This window comes from Platalea leucorodia, assembly GCF_965183815.1.
Source record: "Platalea leucorodia genome assembly, chromosome: 3".
NCBI lineage: Eukaryota > Metazoa > Chordata > Aves > Pelecaniformes > Threskiornithidae > Platalea > Platalea leucorodia.
This window is the reverse complement of record NC_138825.1, coordinates 8,736,002-8,754,824: the sequence shown is the minus strand read 5'-3', so window position 1 is coordinate 8,754,824 and position 18,823 is coordinate 8,736,002. Positions and strand designations below refer to the sequence as shown.

General features: G+C 40.1%; 1 protein-coding gene across 1 annotated transcript in view; it reads left to right on the top strand.

The window, feature by feature from the left end:
- The window catches only part of KIF16B (kinesin family member 16B), a gene marked incomplete at its 3' end in the record, with an annotated part of 141,114 nt that extends 122,704 nt beyond the window's left edge, over positions 1-18,410 (top strand). Inside the window, exons 26-27 of the mRNA XM_082306684.1 lie at positions 875-958; positions 17,173-18,410. Coding sequence (XP_082162810.1) covers positions 875-958; positions 17,173-17,331 — 243 coding nt within the window. The remainder of the gene's footprint in view (positions 1-874; positions 959-17,172) is intronic.
- Between the last annotated feature and the right edge of the window lie 413 nt (positions 18,411-18,823).

The window sequence follows — 18,823 nt, the reverse complement described above, 5'->3', positions numbered from 1 at the left end:
CAGTGTAGCTTGCCACAGTTCCTACAGGATGAAAAAAATGAGAAGATAGCTTTGAACACCTATGTGGAAGAAGTCCTACAAGGACAGATCTGAACGGTTGTTTTTAGGAGTTGTGCTGCTGCCTTTTCATTTTCAGTGTGATAAATGTGGATTCTCTTCAGAAATTAAAGCTATTGGCTTCCAGCGTGGACACACATTTGAATGTGATTGAGCTACAGTTGAGTTACAGCTCAAGAAATCCCACTTCCCATCATCTTAGCTGCCGTCACAGCGTAGGTGCATGCTCGTAGTCTGTCCCCGCTGTGAAGGAAGAGGTCGTAGCTCAAGGCACGACGCACGGTCCCTCAGGTCCGGCTCAGCGGTCACCTGGAGTCCAGCAATGCCATCTTCCACAGCATAGCTTCAGTGATAGTTCTTAGATTCAGTGATCTTACGTTTACAATACAACAGAAGAAAGGACAAACAAATTACACGACAGTATGGTTGGAGACCACCGTTTTTAAGAGACTGAATGCAATCTTTTAAGATACACAGAATTCCCGAAGAGATCTTTCTTACTTCTTAGTTGATGCTATCCCATCAGATTGAGATGGCAACTTTGTAATCTTTATGTGGGCAAACATTGGCAGTCTAATTCCTAAATTTGCTTTCTCTCGCTTATTTATGACAAAATGTACTGTTATCTTAGCAGTGCTACAGATGAGATCGTAGTAATGTCAGTAGAAAAATGTAATGTGATATTTGCTAATAGCATATAGTGTAGCTCATGAATATTTGGCGTTTTCTTCTTCCCTGTTCCTTTGTAGTTTAAAGAGAATTTTCTCATTTGAGCCTGTCAATTCTGATGCCGATTCATCCTTTTAATGTCTTCCAGCTTGCCACTTTAGAATTCCCTCCAAAGAAGCTCTTTGGAAACAAGGATGAACGAGTGATTGCAGAACGGCGGAGTCACTTGGAGGTAATGCCAGCTTTTTATCAGGCTTCTGCAGTGTATTTAGGTGGAGTACTCTGCTTGACCAACAGAAACCATTCTCATATGGTCAAAGTTAAATAGCCTGCTTGTAAGTATGAAGTTACTTGCTGCCTCGTTTAACACGGGAGATGGCAGCAGTAGATTGCAAAGTAATGAAACATGCCTTTTAAAAAAAAAAAAATTAATCCTAGTCTAGGAAAAAACCCATCTCTTTAGAGAGATTCATAGGAGGTACATTTATTTAAGGGGGAAAGGTTGTGGGTGAGGTAAGTGTTCACTGTAGACAGATGGTCTCTGTGCAAGACAAGATTAAAAAAAATTGCTACTTTAAATGCAATTTCTTAGTTGAAGATTTACTATTTTATCATAGTTACTATATCCAAATATCTCATGACAGAAGGAAAGTCAATATTTAGGCATCTTTGAGCTTTCTTTTGTAACCCAGCTTTCTGAATGTATTTTTTTCTTTCAATTAGTTTTAAAAATTAATTTTATTGTGGACAAGGTTACTGAGTTTATGAGGGTTTGGGTTTTTTTGCTTTCTCTGCAGTGCCGTGTAGATGGCATAATTTTGACTCCTATGACACATAGGTCTTTTGATTTCTCTGTTAATGCGTGTGTTATTGCAGCCCAGGGGCAGGAGATGGGGTTTTGGGAAAGAAGAGGTGTGAACAAAGACTAAACCATACACCCCGCAACTATGTTGTAGCCATATGGGGATTACCTGATCATGCAAGTCATTATGAATTATATTCTTTGTAGAGCTAAAGTAGCATTAAGTAGAGCTTTAGAGAAATTAATATAAAAGTAGGTTTCTTCCAGCTGGCGTCTTTTCTTGCATGTTTTGAATTTTTTCTATGTACTTCACCTTTTCTTTGATCTACAAACAAAACATCCTCCCACTGACTCCTGATGTGAGGCTGTCTTACATGTAGCACAAAATGTAATCTGTTTTTTGTTTCACGTCCTCTATAGAGGGCATAAAGGCATGGACACATTACGGTCTAGTACTCGATTTGCATATTTTTGTACCAGTAAGAAATTTAATCCCTTAATCTTTCTGACCTTTCATTGATTTACTAACAGATTTTATTGTAATGTTTCTCAATGTTAAAACTGCTGTGTGATTGTGGTCATATAGTACTTATAGCTCTCTATAGCCAGTTTTTAGCTTAAAATTAAATTGTATCTATTTTAAGTAAACTAAATCATTAAAACATATTACCTACATATTTTGCAAACCTAGTAATAGTATATGGCCACTGTTCACACAAATATGTTTCGCCATATGCCAGATAGTACACTTGGTCATGCCACTCAATAATACTGATAAATCACTCGGTGTTTGAGAAACTAAAGATCCTCCGTGGCTGAGGGAAAGTTAGATAAAGAGGACAAGGAGCCAAGCAAATGTTACCATCCTTGCCATGAGGAATTTGATGCAACCAGCTGGTCAAAACCCCCTTATGTCTGGATCTCTAATTGTGGTATTTTCACTATGTATTTTGCAGAGGTTTGCTCTGGGTTTGCCAACAGCTGGAGAGTTTCAGCTAACATAGCTGCAGCCTCCTTGGTGAAGAGTGGGAGAAACCACCTAAGCAGTGATGGTTTCCAAAGTCACGTAACGCTTTGAAGGCTCAAAGCACATCTTGAGTTATACTGGGAAAGTGTTTGGCAGGCAGAGAAAGTGTGATAGTGGAAGATGGCACAGGCACCACTTCTATTTAAATACTGGCTGTTACTGCCTCGTGGCTTTCAATCTGGTGTGAATATTGAGCACACTTCAGTGGGCTAACTGGAAAGTACTGAATGGATGGATTGCCTCTGTAGGGGACGTGGTTTCTTGGCCTTTTGACCGTAGCGTGTTTCTCGTGGAAATTTGATCAGGTAAAAGGTGAGGGCATTAGACCTTGGTAATGAGCAGAAACATGGCTTGTATTCAGCTGGCTTTCGTACCTCATCCTGTACCTTCATTTGCTAAAAACCCTTTGCAATCTCTTTCAGGCCTCGCGGGTGATGTGTTGTTACAGCTGTAGTATGGTATAAAAGCTTATTTGATTGTTCCACGTGGTTAGTCAAGAGCTAATGAGCTAATACAGCATTTTTAGAAAAAGCAAAGCACATCTTCCAGGCCAACAAAAATGTATATTCTTATCCAACATCTGAACTGACTTTGTTGACTAAAAATAGATAACAGCCTGACAAATACCAGTCTGATAAGTGGTCTGAACAAATATTCCGTATGGTAAGATCATTACTGGACCTGTGTCGTGGTTTAACCCCAGCCGACAGCTAAGTACCACGTAGCCGCTCGCTCACCCCTCCCAGTGGGATGGGGGAGAGGATGGGAAGAGTAAAAGAGAGAACTCGTGGGTTGAGATAAAGACAGTTTAATAGGTAAAGCAAAAGCTGCACACGCAAGCAAAGCAAAAGGAGTTCATTCACTACTTCCCACTGGCAGGCAGGTGCTCAGCCATCTCCCGGAAAGCAGGGCTCCATCACCCGTGATGGTTACTTGGGAAGACAAAATGCCATCACGCTGAATGCCCCCTCCTTCCTTCTTGTCCCCCAGCTTTATATGCTGACCATGACATCATATGGTGTGGCATAGCCCTTTGGCCAGTTGGGGTCAGCTGTCACAGCTGTGTCCCCTCCCTGCTCCTTGTGCACCCCCAGCTGCTCGCTGGTGGGGTGGGGGGAGAGGCAGAAAAGGCCTTGACTCTGTGCAAGCGCTGCTCAGCAGTAGCTAAAACATCCCTGTGTTATCAACACTGTTTCCAGCACAAATCCAAAACATAGCCCTATACTAGCTACTCTGAAGAAAATTAACTCTCTCCCAGCCAAAACCAGCACGACGTGTCATCCTGGTGGTGGATGACAAAGAACTTACTCTGCTATTCCGGTTTTTACATTAGGTATTTACACATCTGACTTCACCTTTTTTTTTCCTGAACTTTTTGGATTGAAGTGGGATGGCACAGCTTTGGCTAGTCCAGTGCTTTCCACAGGTCATCTCTGAGCAACGGCAGTTTCTTTTTTTTAGTTTACATTTTTTTTTGAAGTATGCACATAACAAATTAACATTCAAACTCCAATGTACACCTGTGTGAGGGATAAGACAACTTAAGCTGTCATATCAGTCAAACAGCCTGACTAGAGTATTTGCTGGAATTAGCAGTTGGTTACTGAAATAGCCTTGCAGGCTCTTTTTCTTTACATCAAAACTAAATTGCAGCTCTCAGTCTGATCTGGGAAAATGAAGCTGATAGTCTGGGAGTTATTCTAGGAGCAAAACCACTCTTCCAATTAACTAAGCGTACAACAATCAGAGAGCAGGTTCTAGTGCAGATATCTAAACTTATTTTATTTGACTGACTTCAGCTTTAGTCAGGGCAATTTTCCTTGGAGCTAATTGTAAAAAGACTTATCCAAAACATCCTTTGCGGGACAGTTTAGGAAGAGTTTGGTTTTTACTATGCATCAGCTCTCAGGTTCTCGCCAGAGGAGTCGAAGTGCCGAGGACAGCAGCGGGGTTTGTGGTACCTTTCAAGGCAGCTAGAACCAGGGGGGCTGGCTGTAGGGTTTGCTTTGGTTTAAGATTGTCATGTAGAGTTACCTTATTTCAGCTTGAGATTAGAAGTGGGCATATTTCATCGTAATGGAGATGAAATTACTTGGGGTAAAAGATTCCAGAGAGCCCCAAATTATGAGGATTGTGATTTAAAATCACAATAAATGCAAAGTTTAGGTAAAACCTGAAGTTCCTTTATTTATCCTAGCTGGGACAAATGCTTAATAACCAAAAGCTTCACAACACATTGTTGGTAGGAAAGCACAGTGTGTGTAAATTTTTGTGGGAGATGAACCTGAGAAGTCTTTGATCTGTAGTGTGATACATCGTTGCAATGTAAACGCTTTTGCTTTGGTGTTTGGTGTAATATAAAGTCTTTTGACAGATATCTTACATTTCCACTGAGGTTTGGAAAAATAACATGCAAATTTGCACAAAGGTTTTGCCTATACATCTTAAGAGAAAACACCTAAATTGTATTTAAAACTACCTATCCGAAATGCCCTATTGCAATCTATTAATTTAGTATTTCATCAGGGACCTGTTGCAGGGCAAAAATCTAAATTAATTGTTCCACAGTCTAAAGACTGTAATTTCACTTCAGAGCCAACCTCGCTTGATTAAATCCGCCTTAAATGAAACAGCCAAGAATTCTTTTGATTAAAGTTAATGAATTGAAGTTAGTGTGTATCTATCCTTTGATGCAATTAGAAATCAGTAGATAAGAGTATAGGATCCTTCTTTTAAAATGAAATCATATGATGCATATTCCTTTATTTTTTAAGCAAAAACTTTGTAAAGGAAACACATGTCACAAGAGATATGTGATTCAGTGAAGGTATCTGTTCCTGTTTTAACTGCAGAATATCTTTTATTCCTTGGTGAGTTGCTAGATCTGTGGATGACAGTAAAAAGAAGTTTTCCTGAAATCCCAGCTTCTTTTGGATACTGCATTTCTGTATCACATCATTCCCCTCATTATTTTTCTTCTTCTCCTGGACTCACGCTTTGTTGTACTAATGAAGAGCATTATTAGCCTCATTTTCCCATTGTGCAGCCAGAAAAACTGAGCAGGAGTAACTGTCTCAGCTGACATGGCAGATTGAGTTGTGTTTCTTGACTCCTTGGTCAGAAGCCTTGCAGACATGGACCCACTAGGTATCCTTTTCTACTCTTGCTGTTGCCAGCATGCTTAGGAAAAAAACAATTGTTATGCTGACAAAAATCCCAACAGGTTGTTGCTTAAAGGAAAACAAAACCTCCCCCAAGCCTCAGCCGGTCTCCTTGTCTCTGTTCCCTGTTCCCTATTCCCGCTGCTGGATTTCCTGAGGTTTGTTTGTGGACAGCAAAGGGGAACAAGCAAAATCCCCGATCGGGGCTGCACCGACAGACAGCTCAGCAGTCAGTCGGAGTCGTGTGTTTCCTTTGGCTGCCACTTACAGAGCTCAGGGAATGAAAGAAAGTCAACCTGTAACAGTATGGTAAAGTGAGCCTACTTCAGGTTTTGTAGGAGCGCATACATCTTCCTGGCACTGTCTCTGCTCTTCTTTTTTCTTGGTACTTTGAATCGCTTTAAAAGACAGACACGCTCAATTTATTTAAAATTAATAATACAATTGTCCTTAACCTCCTCACTTCCTGATGTCGTCTGATGAGGTTTTCAATGATAGGTGTTAATGCAAGAGGCAGAAATAAATCTTGTAGGAACTGCATAATTCGATTTTGCTCTCGAATCTGTAGAACTGGCTGGGGAAAGCATCATAGACACTGAACTAACTGAAATATCGCTGCTACCTACAGTCAAAATTAAGCTTCCAAAATAAGATTCTTTAACTTAGAAGCCAAATGCTTTGTTTTGTTTTTAGTTTGTATTCTCACTTGAGTTTCTTTGGAGGTAATAATTTCTAGGTTGGTTTTTTTTGTATAGGGCTCTAAAGGTAGGCACTCTGATTTTCCCCTTTAAAAGTGAGATTCTGCTGGTTTTGCATGGCTCCGAGAATCTGGTTCTTAAGGAAAACATGAAATAATGGAAATAGCACCTTTCCTTGAACTTGAATTCATTCTTGTTATTTAAATGTATTATTAGTTTCAGAATTAACATCTTGGTGACAACCAGCAAAAGAAACATCTGAGGGGAAAAAAAAAAATCTCAAAATATTTGTCGGCAAACTTGGGCAAACAGAATGTTTGTCTGAGACCTCATTTCTTGAGGTTTTCCTTCATGAGGTCAGAAACATTTTAATGAGATTTTAGATGATCCATCATCTGAATATTCAGTATGGACTTCATGAGTACATCCCACCGGCCTTTGTTTCACAGCCCCATCCCTTACCCTGTTTAAGTGAGACAACCTGCTTCGTGCTAGTTACAGGTGAATGGATGTTTCTATTGCAAAAAACCTGTAAGTGGGGTCAGGTACCATTTCTGTTTGATTTTTCCTGACTCTGATGCCAGTCACAAAGACCTTCCAAAGCTACTGATTATGTGTCAGTTCAAAGTGGTTATTAAAAGGAAATTATTAGACTCCAGTATCAGCTTACAACAACATCCCTAATAGCAAAGCTTTTTAAGAAGAGCTTTAAAGCCAGCTGCTCACCAGCCTGGCTCTTGCAGATTGAATGTTTGCCTCTGACAGTGCGGTTGTAAATACTGTTCTTAGAAGCATCTCAGTGAGAAGGACTTCAGAAAGCATTCAGAATACATTTGATAATCATTGAAAGATAAAAGGAAGGTTTTTCTTTTGTTAAAGACATGAATGCACACCAGATATGACTGCTAGCGCAAAAGCAGACCGATGCAAATGTCAGTGTTTGATAATCCTGGAGAAGATTGTTTCACATCCATAGTCTGAGCTACAGAATGCAGCACCTTGGAGTGATGGTTTTAATTTCCCACTAGAGCAACAGGGATGTAATGGGAGCACAGGAGGAAAGAGCATAGCTGCATTCACAAAGACAAGAGAAGTGTGTGGTTGGGCTGTATTGTGAGTATCAATTATATGAAATCCATGTCACAGATCATTTTCTAGATTAGGTATAGTTAGTCTGCACCAAGTGCCTTTCATAACCTCTAGTAACAGTTTAAAAAAATTAAGAACAAAAATAACTGCTTTTCAGAAACGCTAAAGGCTCGCTTTGCCTGCAGACAGTAAAACTTGCAGTTAGCCGTCTGAGAGCAATTTCACACGTCAGGTTCCCATCCTTCAGTGCATCATTGGGGCTGTCCAAGGCACCTGGCTTTTCTTCTTTGAAGTAGCAGCCCTCAAAAGACGAGTTGTAGCAGGTCTCAGCAGTGAAGTATTTCATCCTTTTTTGGGTGGTGCTGCTTCTTGTTTGAGGCATGTTGGCTTCAAAAAGTGAAAAAATAAAATTAATTCTACTTATTGATTACAGTCACTAGATACAAATAAGTTGAAATTAGGACTTCGCATACGTCAGCAGTTGATCCTATACCAATAAAATGCTGCTTTGATTAAGTACCACAGACTCTCAGTCAGGCCAACATCAAATGGAAGCCATTATTCTTATAATGGCAATAGAAGAGAAAGATGGTAGTTTAGAAGGAGCAAAAGCCTGGGGTTGTTTTCTGGATGAGTTAATTTTAAGCTCCAGTCCAACAGGCTGCGGGGCACAAAAGGAACAGTGAGCGTAAGCAGCACCTTGGTCTCATTTTCTCAAACTCGGTGCCTTGTTCGAGATCAGGTCTGAAACCCTGTTTTGCAGAGTTTGCTAGAGGTAACTTCACATAATATACATACCCCTTTACAATAGTTTTGGTGTTTCTTTCTTTAGATGTGTAACTTCAGATCCCTACCTCAAAAACTGGATGTTTTGTGATAAGATGTTTATCTCCATTACAACCAAAGAATTAAATAGGATGTGCAATTCAGAGACCTTTTTTCTTTCCTTCTTAGAGATTTCAGAGTATGAGAAAATAAGGAGGTATGCCTATCATAATTTAGTAAGTTCAGAATATGTGACAGCATATAGTTTGAACTCTAGTTTAGCTCCACATCATAATGTGTTTTGCCGTCAGTTCAGAACAAATTTCCCAACATCCTCCTACAAATCAAGTTGTGTACCTTTACCGGTCTCCAGTAATGGCTCTCCATATTCAGATGTGAGCAGATGAATAAAGGGAGCACTTGACCAAGGACGCTGAGTTGAACTCGGTGCTATCCCTTTTCAAAGCAAGCGTATCAGTCATCCTCCAGCATCTGATTTCACCGAAGGAAGCAGAGGGTGATGCATGTCAAGTGCTTTGATAGCTGTTTGCCAAGGCCACTCCAGCAGGTGACGCGCTGTGGCTGCTGGCCCAGGGATGTGTGGTAAATTCAATCCTGTTGTTCTTTCTGCAATAGCTTTTGACAGGACTTGTTTTGACCTGTGCTCCGGAGAAAAGATTGGTTTCCTTCACTAGTCAGGTCTGTTTTGATCTTTTTTAATATGGCCACTCACTTCCAAAAGAAGACTCACACTGATAGAGCACCTGTAAATCAGCCCTTACTGCCTTTTTAATTTTTTTTTTTTCCTGCCAGCCTACAATTCAGTTTTCATTGGAGCTACTTAAAGCCAATGAATATAAGCTTTTAGCATGCAGGCGTTGTAGGAAATATTAAGTCCTGTGGATTTTAAATGAATTTCAGGCAGAATAAGATTGTAATTTGGGATGTAGACTGACTTCAGAAGTTAATTCAATTGATGCGGCATAATAGTAATTCAACATAATGTGCTCATGCCATTAGACTTGCACAGAAAACCGCTCTAAATAGCTATAATGAATAGTTTGGATTTTGAAAACCTAGGAGAGCAGTTTCACCTTGAATCATAACTGGCATCTCTCAGAATGCTTGTACATTGTGAAAATTCAAAAACGTGTATGAATTCAAATAAATTTCAGTACCACCCTGGGTAAAATTAAATTTTAGTGGCACTCAAACACTTCGGGAGATGTAGTGGTAAAATCTGCTTTCACCTGTGTAGCTGAGGAGGAAACTAACCCTGGTTCAAAGAATCTGCATTACGCTGTGCATAAAAACATAGGGAGATTTTCCAAGGGACTAAAAATGTGTGTTCTGTTTGTTTTAATGGAGTTTAGCTGCTTAAAGAGTTTGATTCTTACCCCCTTAGTTCAAAAGTCATTTAGATACCTCTAAACATGCCGAAAAGAGTAGTGCGAATGGTATTGCTGCTTCTCTCTCTGCTTTGGGTTAAGTCCACCACCAACACAGACTGCTGCAGTGTTAGTGCCACAGCAGTGGTGAGAACACAAGTCTCCATAGTTCAGTTTTGTAGCTCCAACAAAAGCAAAGGCTAAGGTCTTTGCTAGCAAAGTAAAATTCTGTTTTTATAGATCCAGCATTTACGGCCATGTTAACATTTGGGAGCTATATAGGCAAATCTGTTCACTAATTAAAGAGCTACATTATATTTTTGGTGGGAGCTTTCAATCTTATCTCTTCCTATCTAGCTCCTTAGCAAACAAGTTCAGTCTAACAAGTTAAGAGTTTACGTATGTGTATGACAGTCAAATTGGCAAGATATTTGCTAGTATATTTAAAAAAAAAAAAAACAAAACCAAGAACAACCTAGCATAATTTGCCATACTCATATTATTTGTGCTAAGGGAAACCCGTAAATCTAAATCGCCAGTCTACGGCACAGGCAACTGGACCCTGCAGCGCAAGTGCTCTGCTCACCCCAAAGCTGTGCCTGGCTGCTGCATCCCCAGCAGTGCTGGTTCCTGCGGTGCCAGGCTTGCTTTCGTCCATTGGTAAGAGCATGTTCGTGCAGGCAACGTTCATCAGTAAGACAGCTGGAAGTTTAACATAGGTGTGCTTTGGGGCAGCTGGTCATATGCGTTGTGCGTGGCTGTGGAATTATATGTAGAATCTATATGTAGAATTTGTTTTGGATGGAAATCATTAGTGTGTGGGGCAGAGTCGTACGTAGAGGTAGAAGACATGCAAACACAGGGTAAGGTGATACTGATTGGGAAGTTCTTGATTTCTTTATTTTTTAACTTTTTTTTTTCCAGTGACTACTAGGCATTATCTATAAACAGCCTTGCTTCTGATTAGGCCTAATCAAAGTGAACAGGAAGGGTTTGATTAAAACGAGTCAATCCTTTATTCTTGGCTTGTGTAATGTGAAGCCAGTTAATCCAGCCCTGAGCCTAATTAATGTCTGCCAATCTGAAGCAAATAACCCCCCCTCCTTAATATTATGACTAATGTGGCGGTGACTTGTCATTTTCAAACATGTGAATCAGTCTTTATTCTCTTGAAAAATCTCTCTGTGCTCACACAAGTCGTGTGCGACTAGAGCGTAGTCTCTGATACCTATGGGATAGATACGTTCTGGAGGCATTTGTTACCTCTTACTCCTCAAGGAAGCTTTGCACAACTTTAACAGTGTCTAATACCGTAGTTTTTGTCAGGAGAACCCAGCCATCCTGGTCTTCCTGCAGAAGATATCAGGCCAGGTGATCATGTCATAATTTTAGAAGCTTTCTTTCCAAATCTTTCACAGAAATAAGATCCTTCAGGCACCAGGTACTCTCCCAGGCAGTAAGTCTTTTTCTCATTGCTATGAAATCACAGCTGCACGTAATGACCTAAGGGTGTGTGCAGCAGATAAATGTGTATGGATCCAGAGGTGACGTTAGGTACTTCCTGAAGGGACTGAAATATCTCTTGAGGTATTGAAAATCACATGCTGTCCTGCTCACATATTTTACTCAGAACTGCTTTATGATATCTTGCAATATATGTCGAGGTGTTGGGGAAATGAATTGAAGCCTCATGTTTTCTTTATTAAAAAAAAATAGAAAAAGAAAACCCCACAGAAGACCAAAATGTTTCTGAGCTAGTTGTATCTGGTGAGCAGAGAGTTGATCCTAATCTTGAATGGCTGGAGGTGAAGATATTACTCATAGTCTGTGTACAGTCCCTCATCCTTTTGAGCTGCTGTACTCCACAGCAGTGCCACCTCGTATTTTATATTCTTGCTATCTGCCTATTATTTCCCTGCTTGCTCAAATTTAATAAATCCAGAAATGGATCTGAAACTACTTTTAGAGAGCTATCAGGGCATTATGCTGGCAATTACTCACTCCTAATTAGCCAGTTTAGCCTCAGGTGGTCCCCAAGGGAAGGGGAGGTGGTTTTAGTGGCAGGCACAGGGCAGAAGCTTAACTGTAGTGAACTGAATCGTGACCTGGAGGGCCGAGCTGTCCTTGCAGAACACAGGAGCAGCCTGCTGGGACCACTGCTTGGATAAAACACCTCGGTTTGGACAGCTTGAATACCCCTTGCTGTGTAATGTTGGGGTATTTGGCATAAGAGAATGTGATCCCTTGGAAATCAGTTCATGAAGAAACTTCTTGTATTCTGGCTAGTGGCTTTCCTTGTCCTCCACACCTGGCCCAATAATCCAGTCCTGCCTGGTGGCTGAGATGTGGTCTGTGTCCCGGATGAGGCAGAGCTGGCTTAGCTTGCAGCCCTTTTCCTAAGGGTTCCTGTCTGCTGCACTCCCCCCGTGGTATCGCAGGCTGCAACCCCGTACAGCGTGTTGATTCCCTCTGACTCTTGCCAGTAAGAAAAAAAAAAAAAACAAGCCATGGAAGAAGAAGATCCAATGAGTTTGAATCCTGTTTTTCTTGGGAAGATGTACAATCTCTTCTCTTCAGATTCTGTATATAGCATCACCCCAGACAGGGCCCTTTGCCAGCCTGAAGTCTCTGTGGAGCACCATCTTCTGTCAGTGCCATTTAAGCCAGGCTTTTTTGTAGTAGAGACTGTAGTTAGGGATGATAGCGGGTGTTTCTGTAGCATTTCATATTTGAAAAACCACCCTGGAAGTAATTTTTTTTTCTCTTCGAGACACCAGTGGAAAGATCCAAAATAGAGAAAGTTGGTTAATTTGGGAAAGAATCCCCAAATGTACATTTTCCTTCACATATGCCCAGCAATTTATTTCTAGGAGACAAAGGCAGGAGACGCACTCCCATTTCTGCATTACAGCAGGCTCCCTTCGCATGCGTTGTCTTCTAACCAGATCCTTATTTTTGTGATCACAGATTGGAAGCGAATCATGTTCCTGTCTGCTTGTTTTGGGCTAGAGTCTTCCTCGGGAAGATCTTACTTTGCAAATATCTAATTGCAGCATAATATGGTTTTTCAGAGTCAAGGAATATGTTTCTCTCTCTCTCTCTCTCTTTTTTTTTTTTTTTTTTTTGTAATTAGATTCCTATCCTATAGAAAAGAGCTGTTGATACCTGCATATGCTTTGCTCTATGAATAATTCAAATCAAGACTTGATTTAAAGCTTGCAGCACTTAACACTAGTCAACAGAATAATTATGTGATTGGTGCTGGGAGAAACTAGCATCTGTATTAAAGGGAGAGAGGAGCCAATGTTAGAAGTTAGATGAGCAAGTTAATTAGTCCTGCCTCTGCCACCGATGACCTTCTGTGACCTTGCGGTAAAGCTTTTGACTGTCACATTGATGGGTAGGTGTTGAAAGGGGGGTATCGTTTCAGAGAAAAGAGGTTATTGTTTCAAAAATCACTAAAGCCTTGTAAGGTTTATCTTATTAAAGTTTGTGGTGCTTTCAGCTCTGTCAAATATTAGCAGGTGATGCTTATTACGCTAAGTTCTATTTAAAGAATTAAAATGCTGACTTTTTTGAGGAAATTGCTAGAAACAGCGGTAGGAGAGAGAAAGCTCAAAGTTTCTTCCCTTTCTGGAAGTACCAGATTTGATGAGTTTTTAAACACACCGAAGTTTTTAATGAAAAATTCAATTCTTGCTAAGCTCTGCTATTGGTCTCTGAGGCTGTCACTGTTTGGATTATGAGAACAATGTCATTGAACTGAATTCCTCTTTAATATGCCACAATTGAAGGGATGATAAGAACCCTTTAACATTCCAGAAAGCTTTTTGATTTTAATAACGTTAATAACTTTAAATTAAGTTATGGGTTTATATTAAAATGTATAAAATTATGAGGTCCCCACATCACGAAGTAGTGCAAAAATCATTAGAATGACTTTTCTGTGCTGATGGATTGAGCACGAGATGAACGCTGGCCTACTGCTAAAAAGGTGAACCCTATTAAAATGATTTTTAGTAAGCTTTTAAAATGGTTGCCGTTTCGCTATTCACATAATTAAGAGGGAGGGAAAGCTACTCAAACTAGTAAGTAAAGAAAAACCTTCGGGCCTCGCAACACTTTCTTCAGTCTTGTTTCCTTTGCAAGCAGTTGGAATACAAAGTTAAAACTTGCAGGTATGGCTGTCATAAATTTTAAGCAAAAGGTCATGAAGGTTGTAATACGTGCCAAGAGGGTGAAACCACTGCTTTTTCTGATTTTGGACTTTTTTTTTTTTTTTAACCTGGCTTTCAATCTTTAAGAGTTTTGTACATGCCAAGAGTATTTCCATTCTCTAAACTGGTATTCCTGAATGTGTGTTTAGACTGAGCAACCAGCACGACCGGTGTGCAAGTTACTCATTTTACATCCCTGATACAGTGCCAGGGTTCTGTGCCTTCACATCGAGATGTTGACAAATTTATTATTAGTATCTTTTCCAGCAAACCAGCAACGTAGCAAGTAGAACACTATTAGCGAGATGAAACTCCTAAGTGCATTTGGAAGAACGCTGATTACCAGACTAAATAATCCAGAACAAATGGCTAGAGTTTTGAAAGGCTAACAAACAAAAACGAGTAATAAAACCAAGCCTTTTGGAATATTTGCAGCAGTTATCTAGTTTTTTCTCTCCAAGGTAATCATGCAAACCTAGCAAAAGTAGGACTGCTATAAGGTAGTGCTTTGCGTACTAGGGGCAATGATTTAGATGCTATTGGTGAAATACTGGTAGGAAATCACAGATTTGTATAAAATTTGGACATGTTTCTATGAAGGCGCCCTGAGCTTGCCAGTGTCTGTTAAGAAATTTTTTTTAAGGGAGCATACCAAAAGATACCAGAGTGCTTCCCACCTAGTTTTAAATCAGCACAAATAACACTATTCTGTAAATAGAGAAAAATTGTATCCGCTGCTGGAAATGGATTTAATATAAAAGCTTTGAAAACAACTCTCCCCCTGCCCACTGCGTCCTGGCAGGAGATCCTTTCATCTAGCCTTGCTCCCACTCCAGCAGCTTGCAGTAGCCTCCTGGGTTGCAACAAAGTCCGTGTCGACTCCTTTCTGGATCTCTAAGAAAGTTTTCTTTCCTTCATCTCTGGCACTTGGTGTTGATGTGCTCCTGTCCCTTTCCCAGCTTGCTGTGACCCTCGTCCTCTCCCTATCCCATCTGAATTTGGGAAGCATCTTTCCATATACCGATAAGGAGCACTCTTCCTTTTCTCCTACCGCTTTCTTCCACTTCGTTGTCCACATCGCAGCCGACAGGACAGAGCAACCTTGCCCCCTTACTGCCTAGCCTCAGCTCTTTAGTCAAGGCATATTCTTGTGGTGTGAGCAAACATTTCTGCCGTCAATCACTGTTTCCCTTACTATGGGACTTAACTCCTAGCCAGCCTATCTGGGCAGAGCAACCCTTATTTCATTGAAGCAACAGCTTCTTTGTGTCAAGGGCACATCAGCTCCGTGCTGTGCTAACACATCAGCATTGCAAACAAGGGCAAATGCAGACAGGGGATTTGAAAGGGGGCTAATTTGCTCAGAGGTGGTTATTGAAGAGCACATAATGCCAAGCCATATGGCTGGAGACCTTCATACAAAATGAATTCCATCATAATCTGGTAGGGTCTGCTTGTTGCCGTTTTCCCAAGGATCTTGTTCATGTTCAAAGAATCTGTGATATTCACTGAGCAGCTCTGGTGCGCAGATCTGGGCAAATAAGTTTTTAGTGTTTCCCTGTCACATAAGTATATGCTTATAGCAGAGAGATTTTTTTACTCTGCCGTTAGAGCTATCATGCCAAAACAATGAGTAATGGCTCTACAGGAAAGGCATGACAGTCAATTATCTGGCCATACATACCAAGGTGAACGCAATAGGTCTTGTAATGTCTCCGGCGAGATATTGTGGTACCTTTGAGTCTTCGGTAGCCATAAACTGGAATTACTGCAGTAACTTTTCAGCATGGTGCTAAAACTCTTAACAGGATGCCATGTTTTACATTTGATTTTCTGCCATATTCATCCTTCAGGCATTACTGGATTGGGACTTTTTTTTAAAGGGCCCTACTTTGTGAACTAATTATGACAAATGTTGATATGACATCTGTTGCTCACTTTAAATTACCTCTTAGTCTGTTGGAATTCATCTTGAAGGCATTTTTGTAATGAAATTTTTTTCTTCATGAACATTAATACAACCTGTGGGAGATCTGAATAAAAAAGAAAATTCACCAATCCTGCCAAGAGAATAGCTTATGCGCCAGCTGCTTTTTTTGGGTTTTGTTTTTTGTTATCCTGCTTTCTGTGATATTAATACAGCTGGTTTCCAAGACGCTTAAATAGATAACAGGTTGTTATAGTATGGAGGAATTCTCCTTGAGAAGAGGGTGAATAATTAGGACTGTTTCTGAACAAACTGCTTCCCACAACCCAAAAGCTGCTGCATTCAAATAACTAAACCTTGTGTTCTTCAGAGGAGATTGTGCTGTTCTGTCTTACAGATATATTTCCCACTGAATCCAAGATTAGTGAATGATTTCTCAAGTTATTTTTTTCTGTGGTCAGTCTGTAGCAGAGCAAAGGAGCTTATCCCTGTGCTCCATATGAGATTTGCCTTACAACTCTTTGGGTGACAATGGGTACTTGTTTAGCACCTGCCTGATCAACATTTTACCTACTGTGTTTCATTCAAAAGTTACAAGTATGACTTATTAAATCATGCTAAATTATTGCAATAATTCAACCCATACGTGAAGGAAACCCCGTCAGGTTTGTGAAAACTAACTTTGTGTTAACGTACATCTGTCACAATTTCTCTAGGTACAAATGGATGCGAGTCGCACAGCGGTTGGTGAATGTCAGCTTTTGGAAAGGGGAATGTTTCTTATGTGTAAGACTTTAAAAAACATGAAATTTAGAGGGCAGCTCAGTGAAAAGATGCTGGTGGGTTCTGAGATAATATGGAAGTCATGCAATCTTTGTGCAGATGGCCTTGATCAAAACAAATCCTTTTTGGTGCAAGGATTGTGGAGACTTGATGAGGGAAAGATTTCTGAAGGCCTTTTGTGTCCATATGTAGTGAAATTCCTGCAGAATGGATTTGAGGTTTGCACCTGCTATAGTGTTTGGTAATGCTAGACGGCAGTACTAGCAGGTCATGAATAGCAGAAAGCATTACATGACTACAGAATAAACCAGAAAGCATCACAGAAGTGCAGAATCAAACAGTTACTAAGCTTGGCAGGAGAAGAAAGTGGAAAATACTTCTTTTCTGCTTTTCCTGAGCTTAATACAGACATTTCAGTAGATATGTTTTATGGATGGATTTAAATGCTGATGGTTATTAAAAGGACTTTTCAGAGTCCATGGAGATCTTGTTTCTTTTTTTTATACCACTGTTCATTTAATTCTTCAAAGTGGTCATAATCAATTTGATCAAGTAAACCTTATGACATTTTGCATCTTTTTTTCCACAGAAATACCTCAGGAGCTTTTTCTCTGCAATGCTGAAATCTCCATCATCTCCGCTGCACATTGATAAAGTGGGGCTAACTCTGTCAAAACACACCATCTGCGAATTCTCACCCTTCTTCAGGAAAGGCGTGTTTGACTATAGCAGCCACGGGACCAGCTAACTTTTGGGCCAGGACCCTTCTGCGGGAGGAGCACAGTTGGAGTGGTGCCTTCACTTTTGCGGTGCGAGAGAAATGGGGGGGAAGGAAAAAAAGGTACCTTCCTCCATACCTGGGAAGTTGCATCCAAACAACTCCAGTTAAAGACAGCTACGCCCCAGCGCTAGCCTTTGGCCTTTACCAGTTCTCATATTAGTGCCTGCATTTTTCTGGCATGGGGTATACAGACATTTTTGTGTAAGTTGCTCTGTTAATACTGTACAAAGATTCTGACTTCTCGTGCTGTGTTTGGATCCGCTCCTTAGCGGGAGTGCTTCCTTCCCATTTGCTCAGACAATTTGTTCTGGTGGTGCGAGAGCATCTCGTGTTTACCGTGGCGGTCTGTCATGCTGACAGAGGGTTTCTGAGCAGCCTTTCCGTTTCTGTCCAAGCTGTTCCTTAAAGAACCCTTCCTCTTTTGTTTCCTTATAGCATACTGTGGCGTTTAAGGTAATGCTCGTACTCCACTGTTGTTTGGTTTTTTTCCCCTTCCAGACACACATTTTAACTATTTGACTGTATAATTGTATAGTTTTCCTCAGAAGAATTAAAGGGCCTGGGTAACTTGAATGTTTACAAAAATATATGCAGCAGAAAATATAATTTAAACCTGTATAAGTCTTCCACACTTGATGGTTTTGAAGCAGAATGAATCACTCGCCATTAATTAAGAAGCAGAGGAAGCAATAGTAACCGAAGAATGCGGTCAGCATCTTTTCAGATTTTCTAATTACCCAGCCTGTAAGTGGATACTGTACAGAGCTCATAGCTATGCATAAAACTAATGCAAAGTGCTATATTTCTTTTTTTGAAAAATAGCTTCTTCACAATAGCATAACACTGTAAAACCCAGGTTTTATTTGCATCGGTTAAAATTTACAGGATTTGACTAATAGTACTTTAAAACTGCTCAGGACTCATTCAGACTTGCACATGTATATACAGGTAGAACTCATTTTATATTGCTGCGGATCCAAAAATATATATACACTGTGACTGGAATTGAGTATGTGTACATGTTAATGTATAATTGGTTGTATAAAAATCAGGATTGAACAACTTCCAGTTATTAAAACGCTTAATGAAAGGTAAGTTTTGTGTGCCATTTGTTGAGAGTGTGGAGCATTATTTGTGAGTTGCCATCATTGACCACCAGTAGGTCTTGGTAATCAAACTATTTCATCTTGTAGAAAATGATTATTAAAACCTAAAGTAACAACGCTGGTGACATTTTTATTTCATGACCTAAATTATAGGAACAGTAATGTTTTACATTTAGTATGATGTATAAAGATAATTGGGTTCCATTACTAAGCCTAGCCTGCTATAATAAGCACTTCTAATTGGGGGGGGGGGGGGGGGGGGGGAGAAAAAATTATTAGAATGGATCATTAAATTTTGAGAGTATTTTTATTATTTTGATTCATTTCAGTGAAAACAAAAGTTAGGGTAAAAT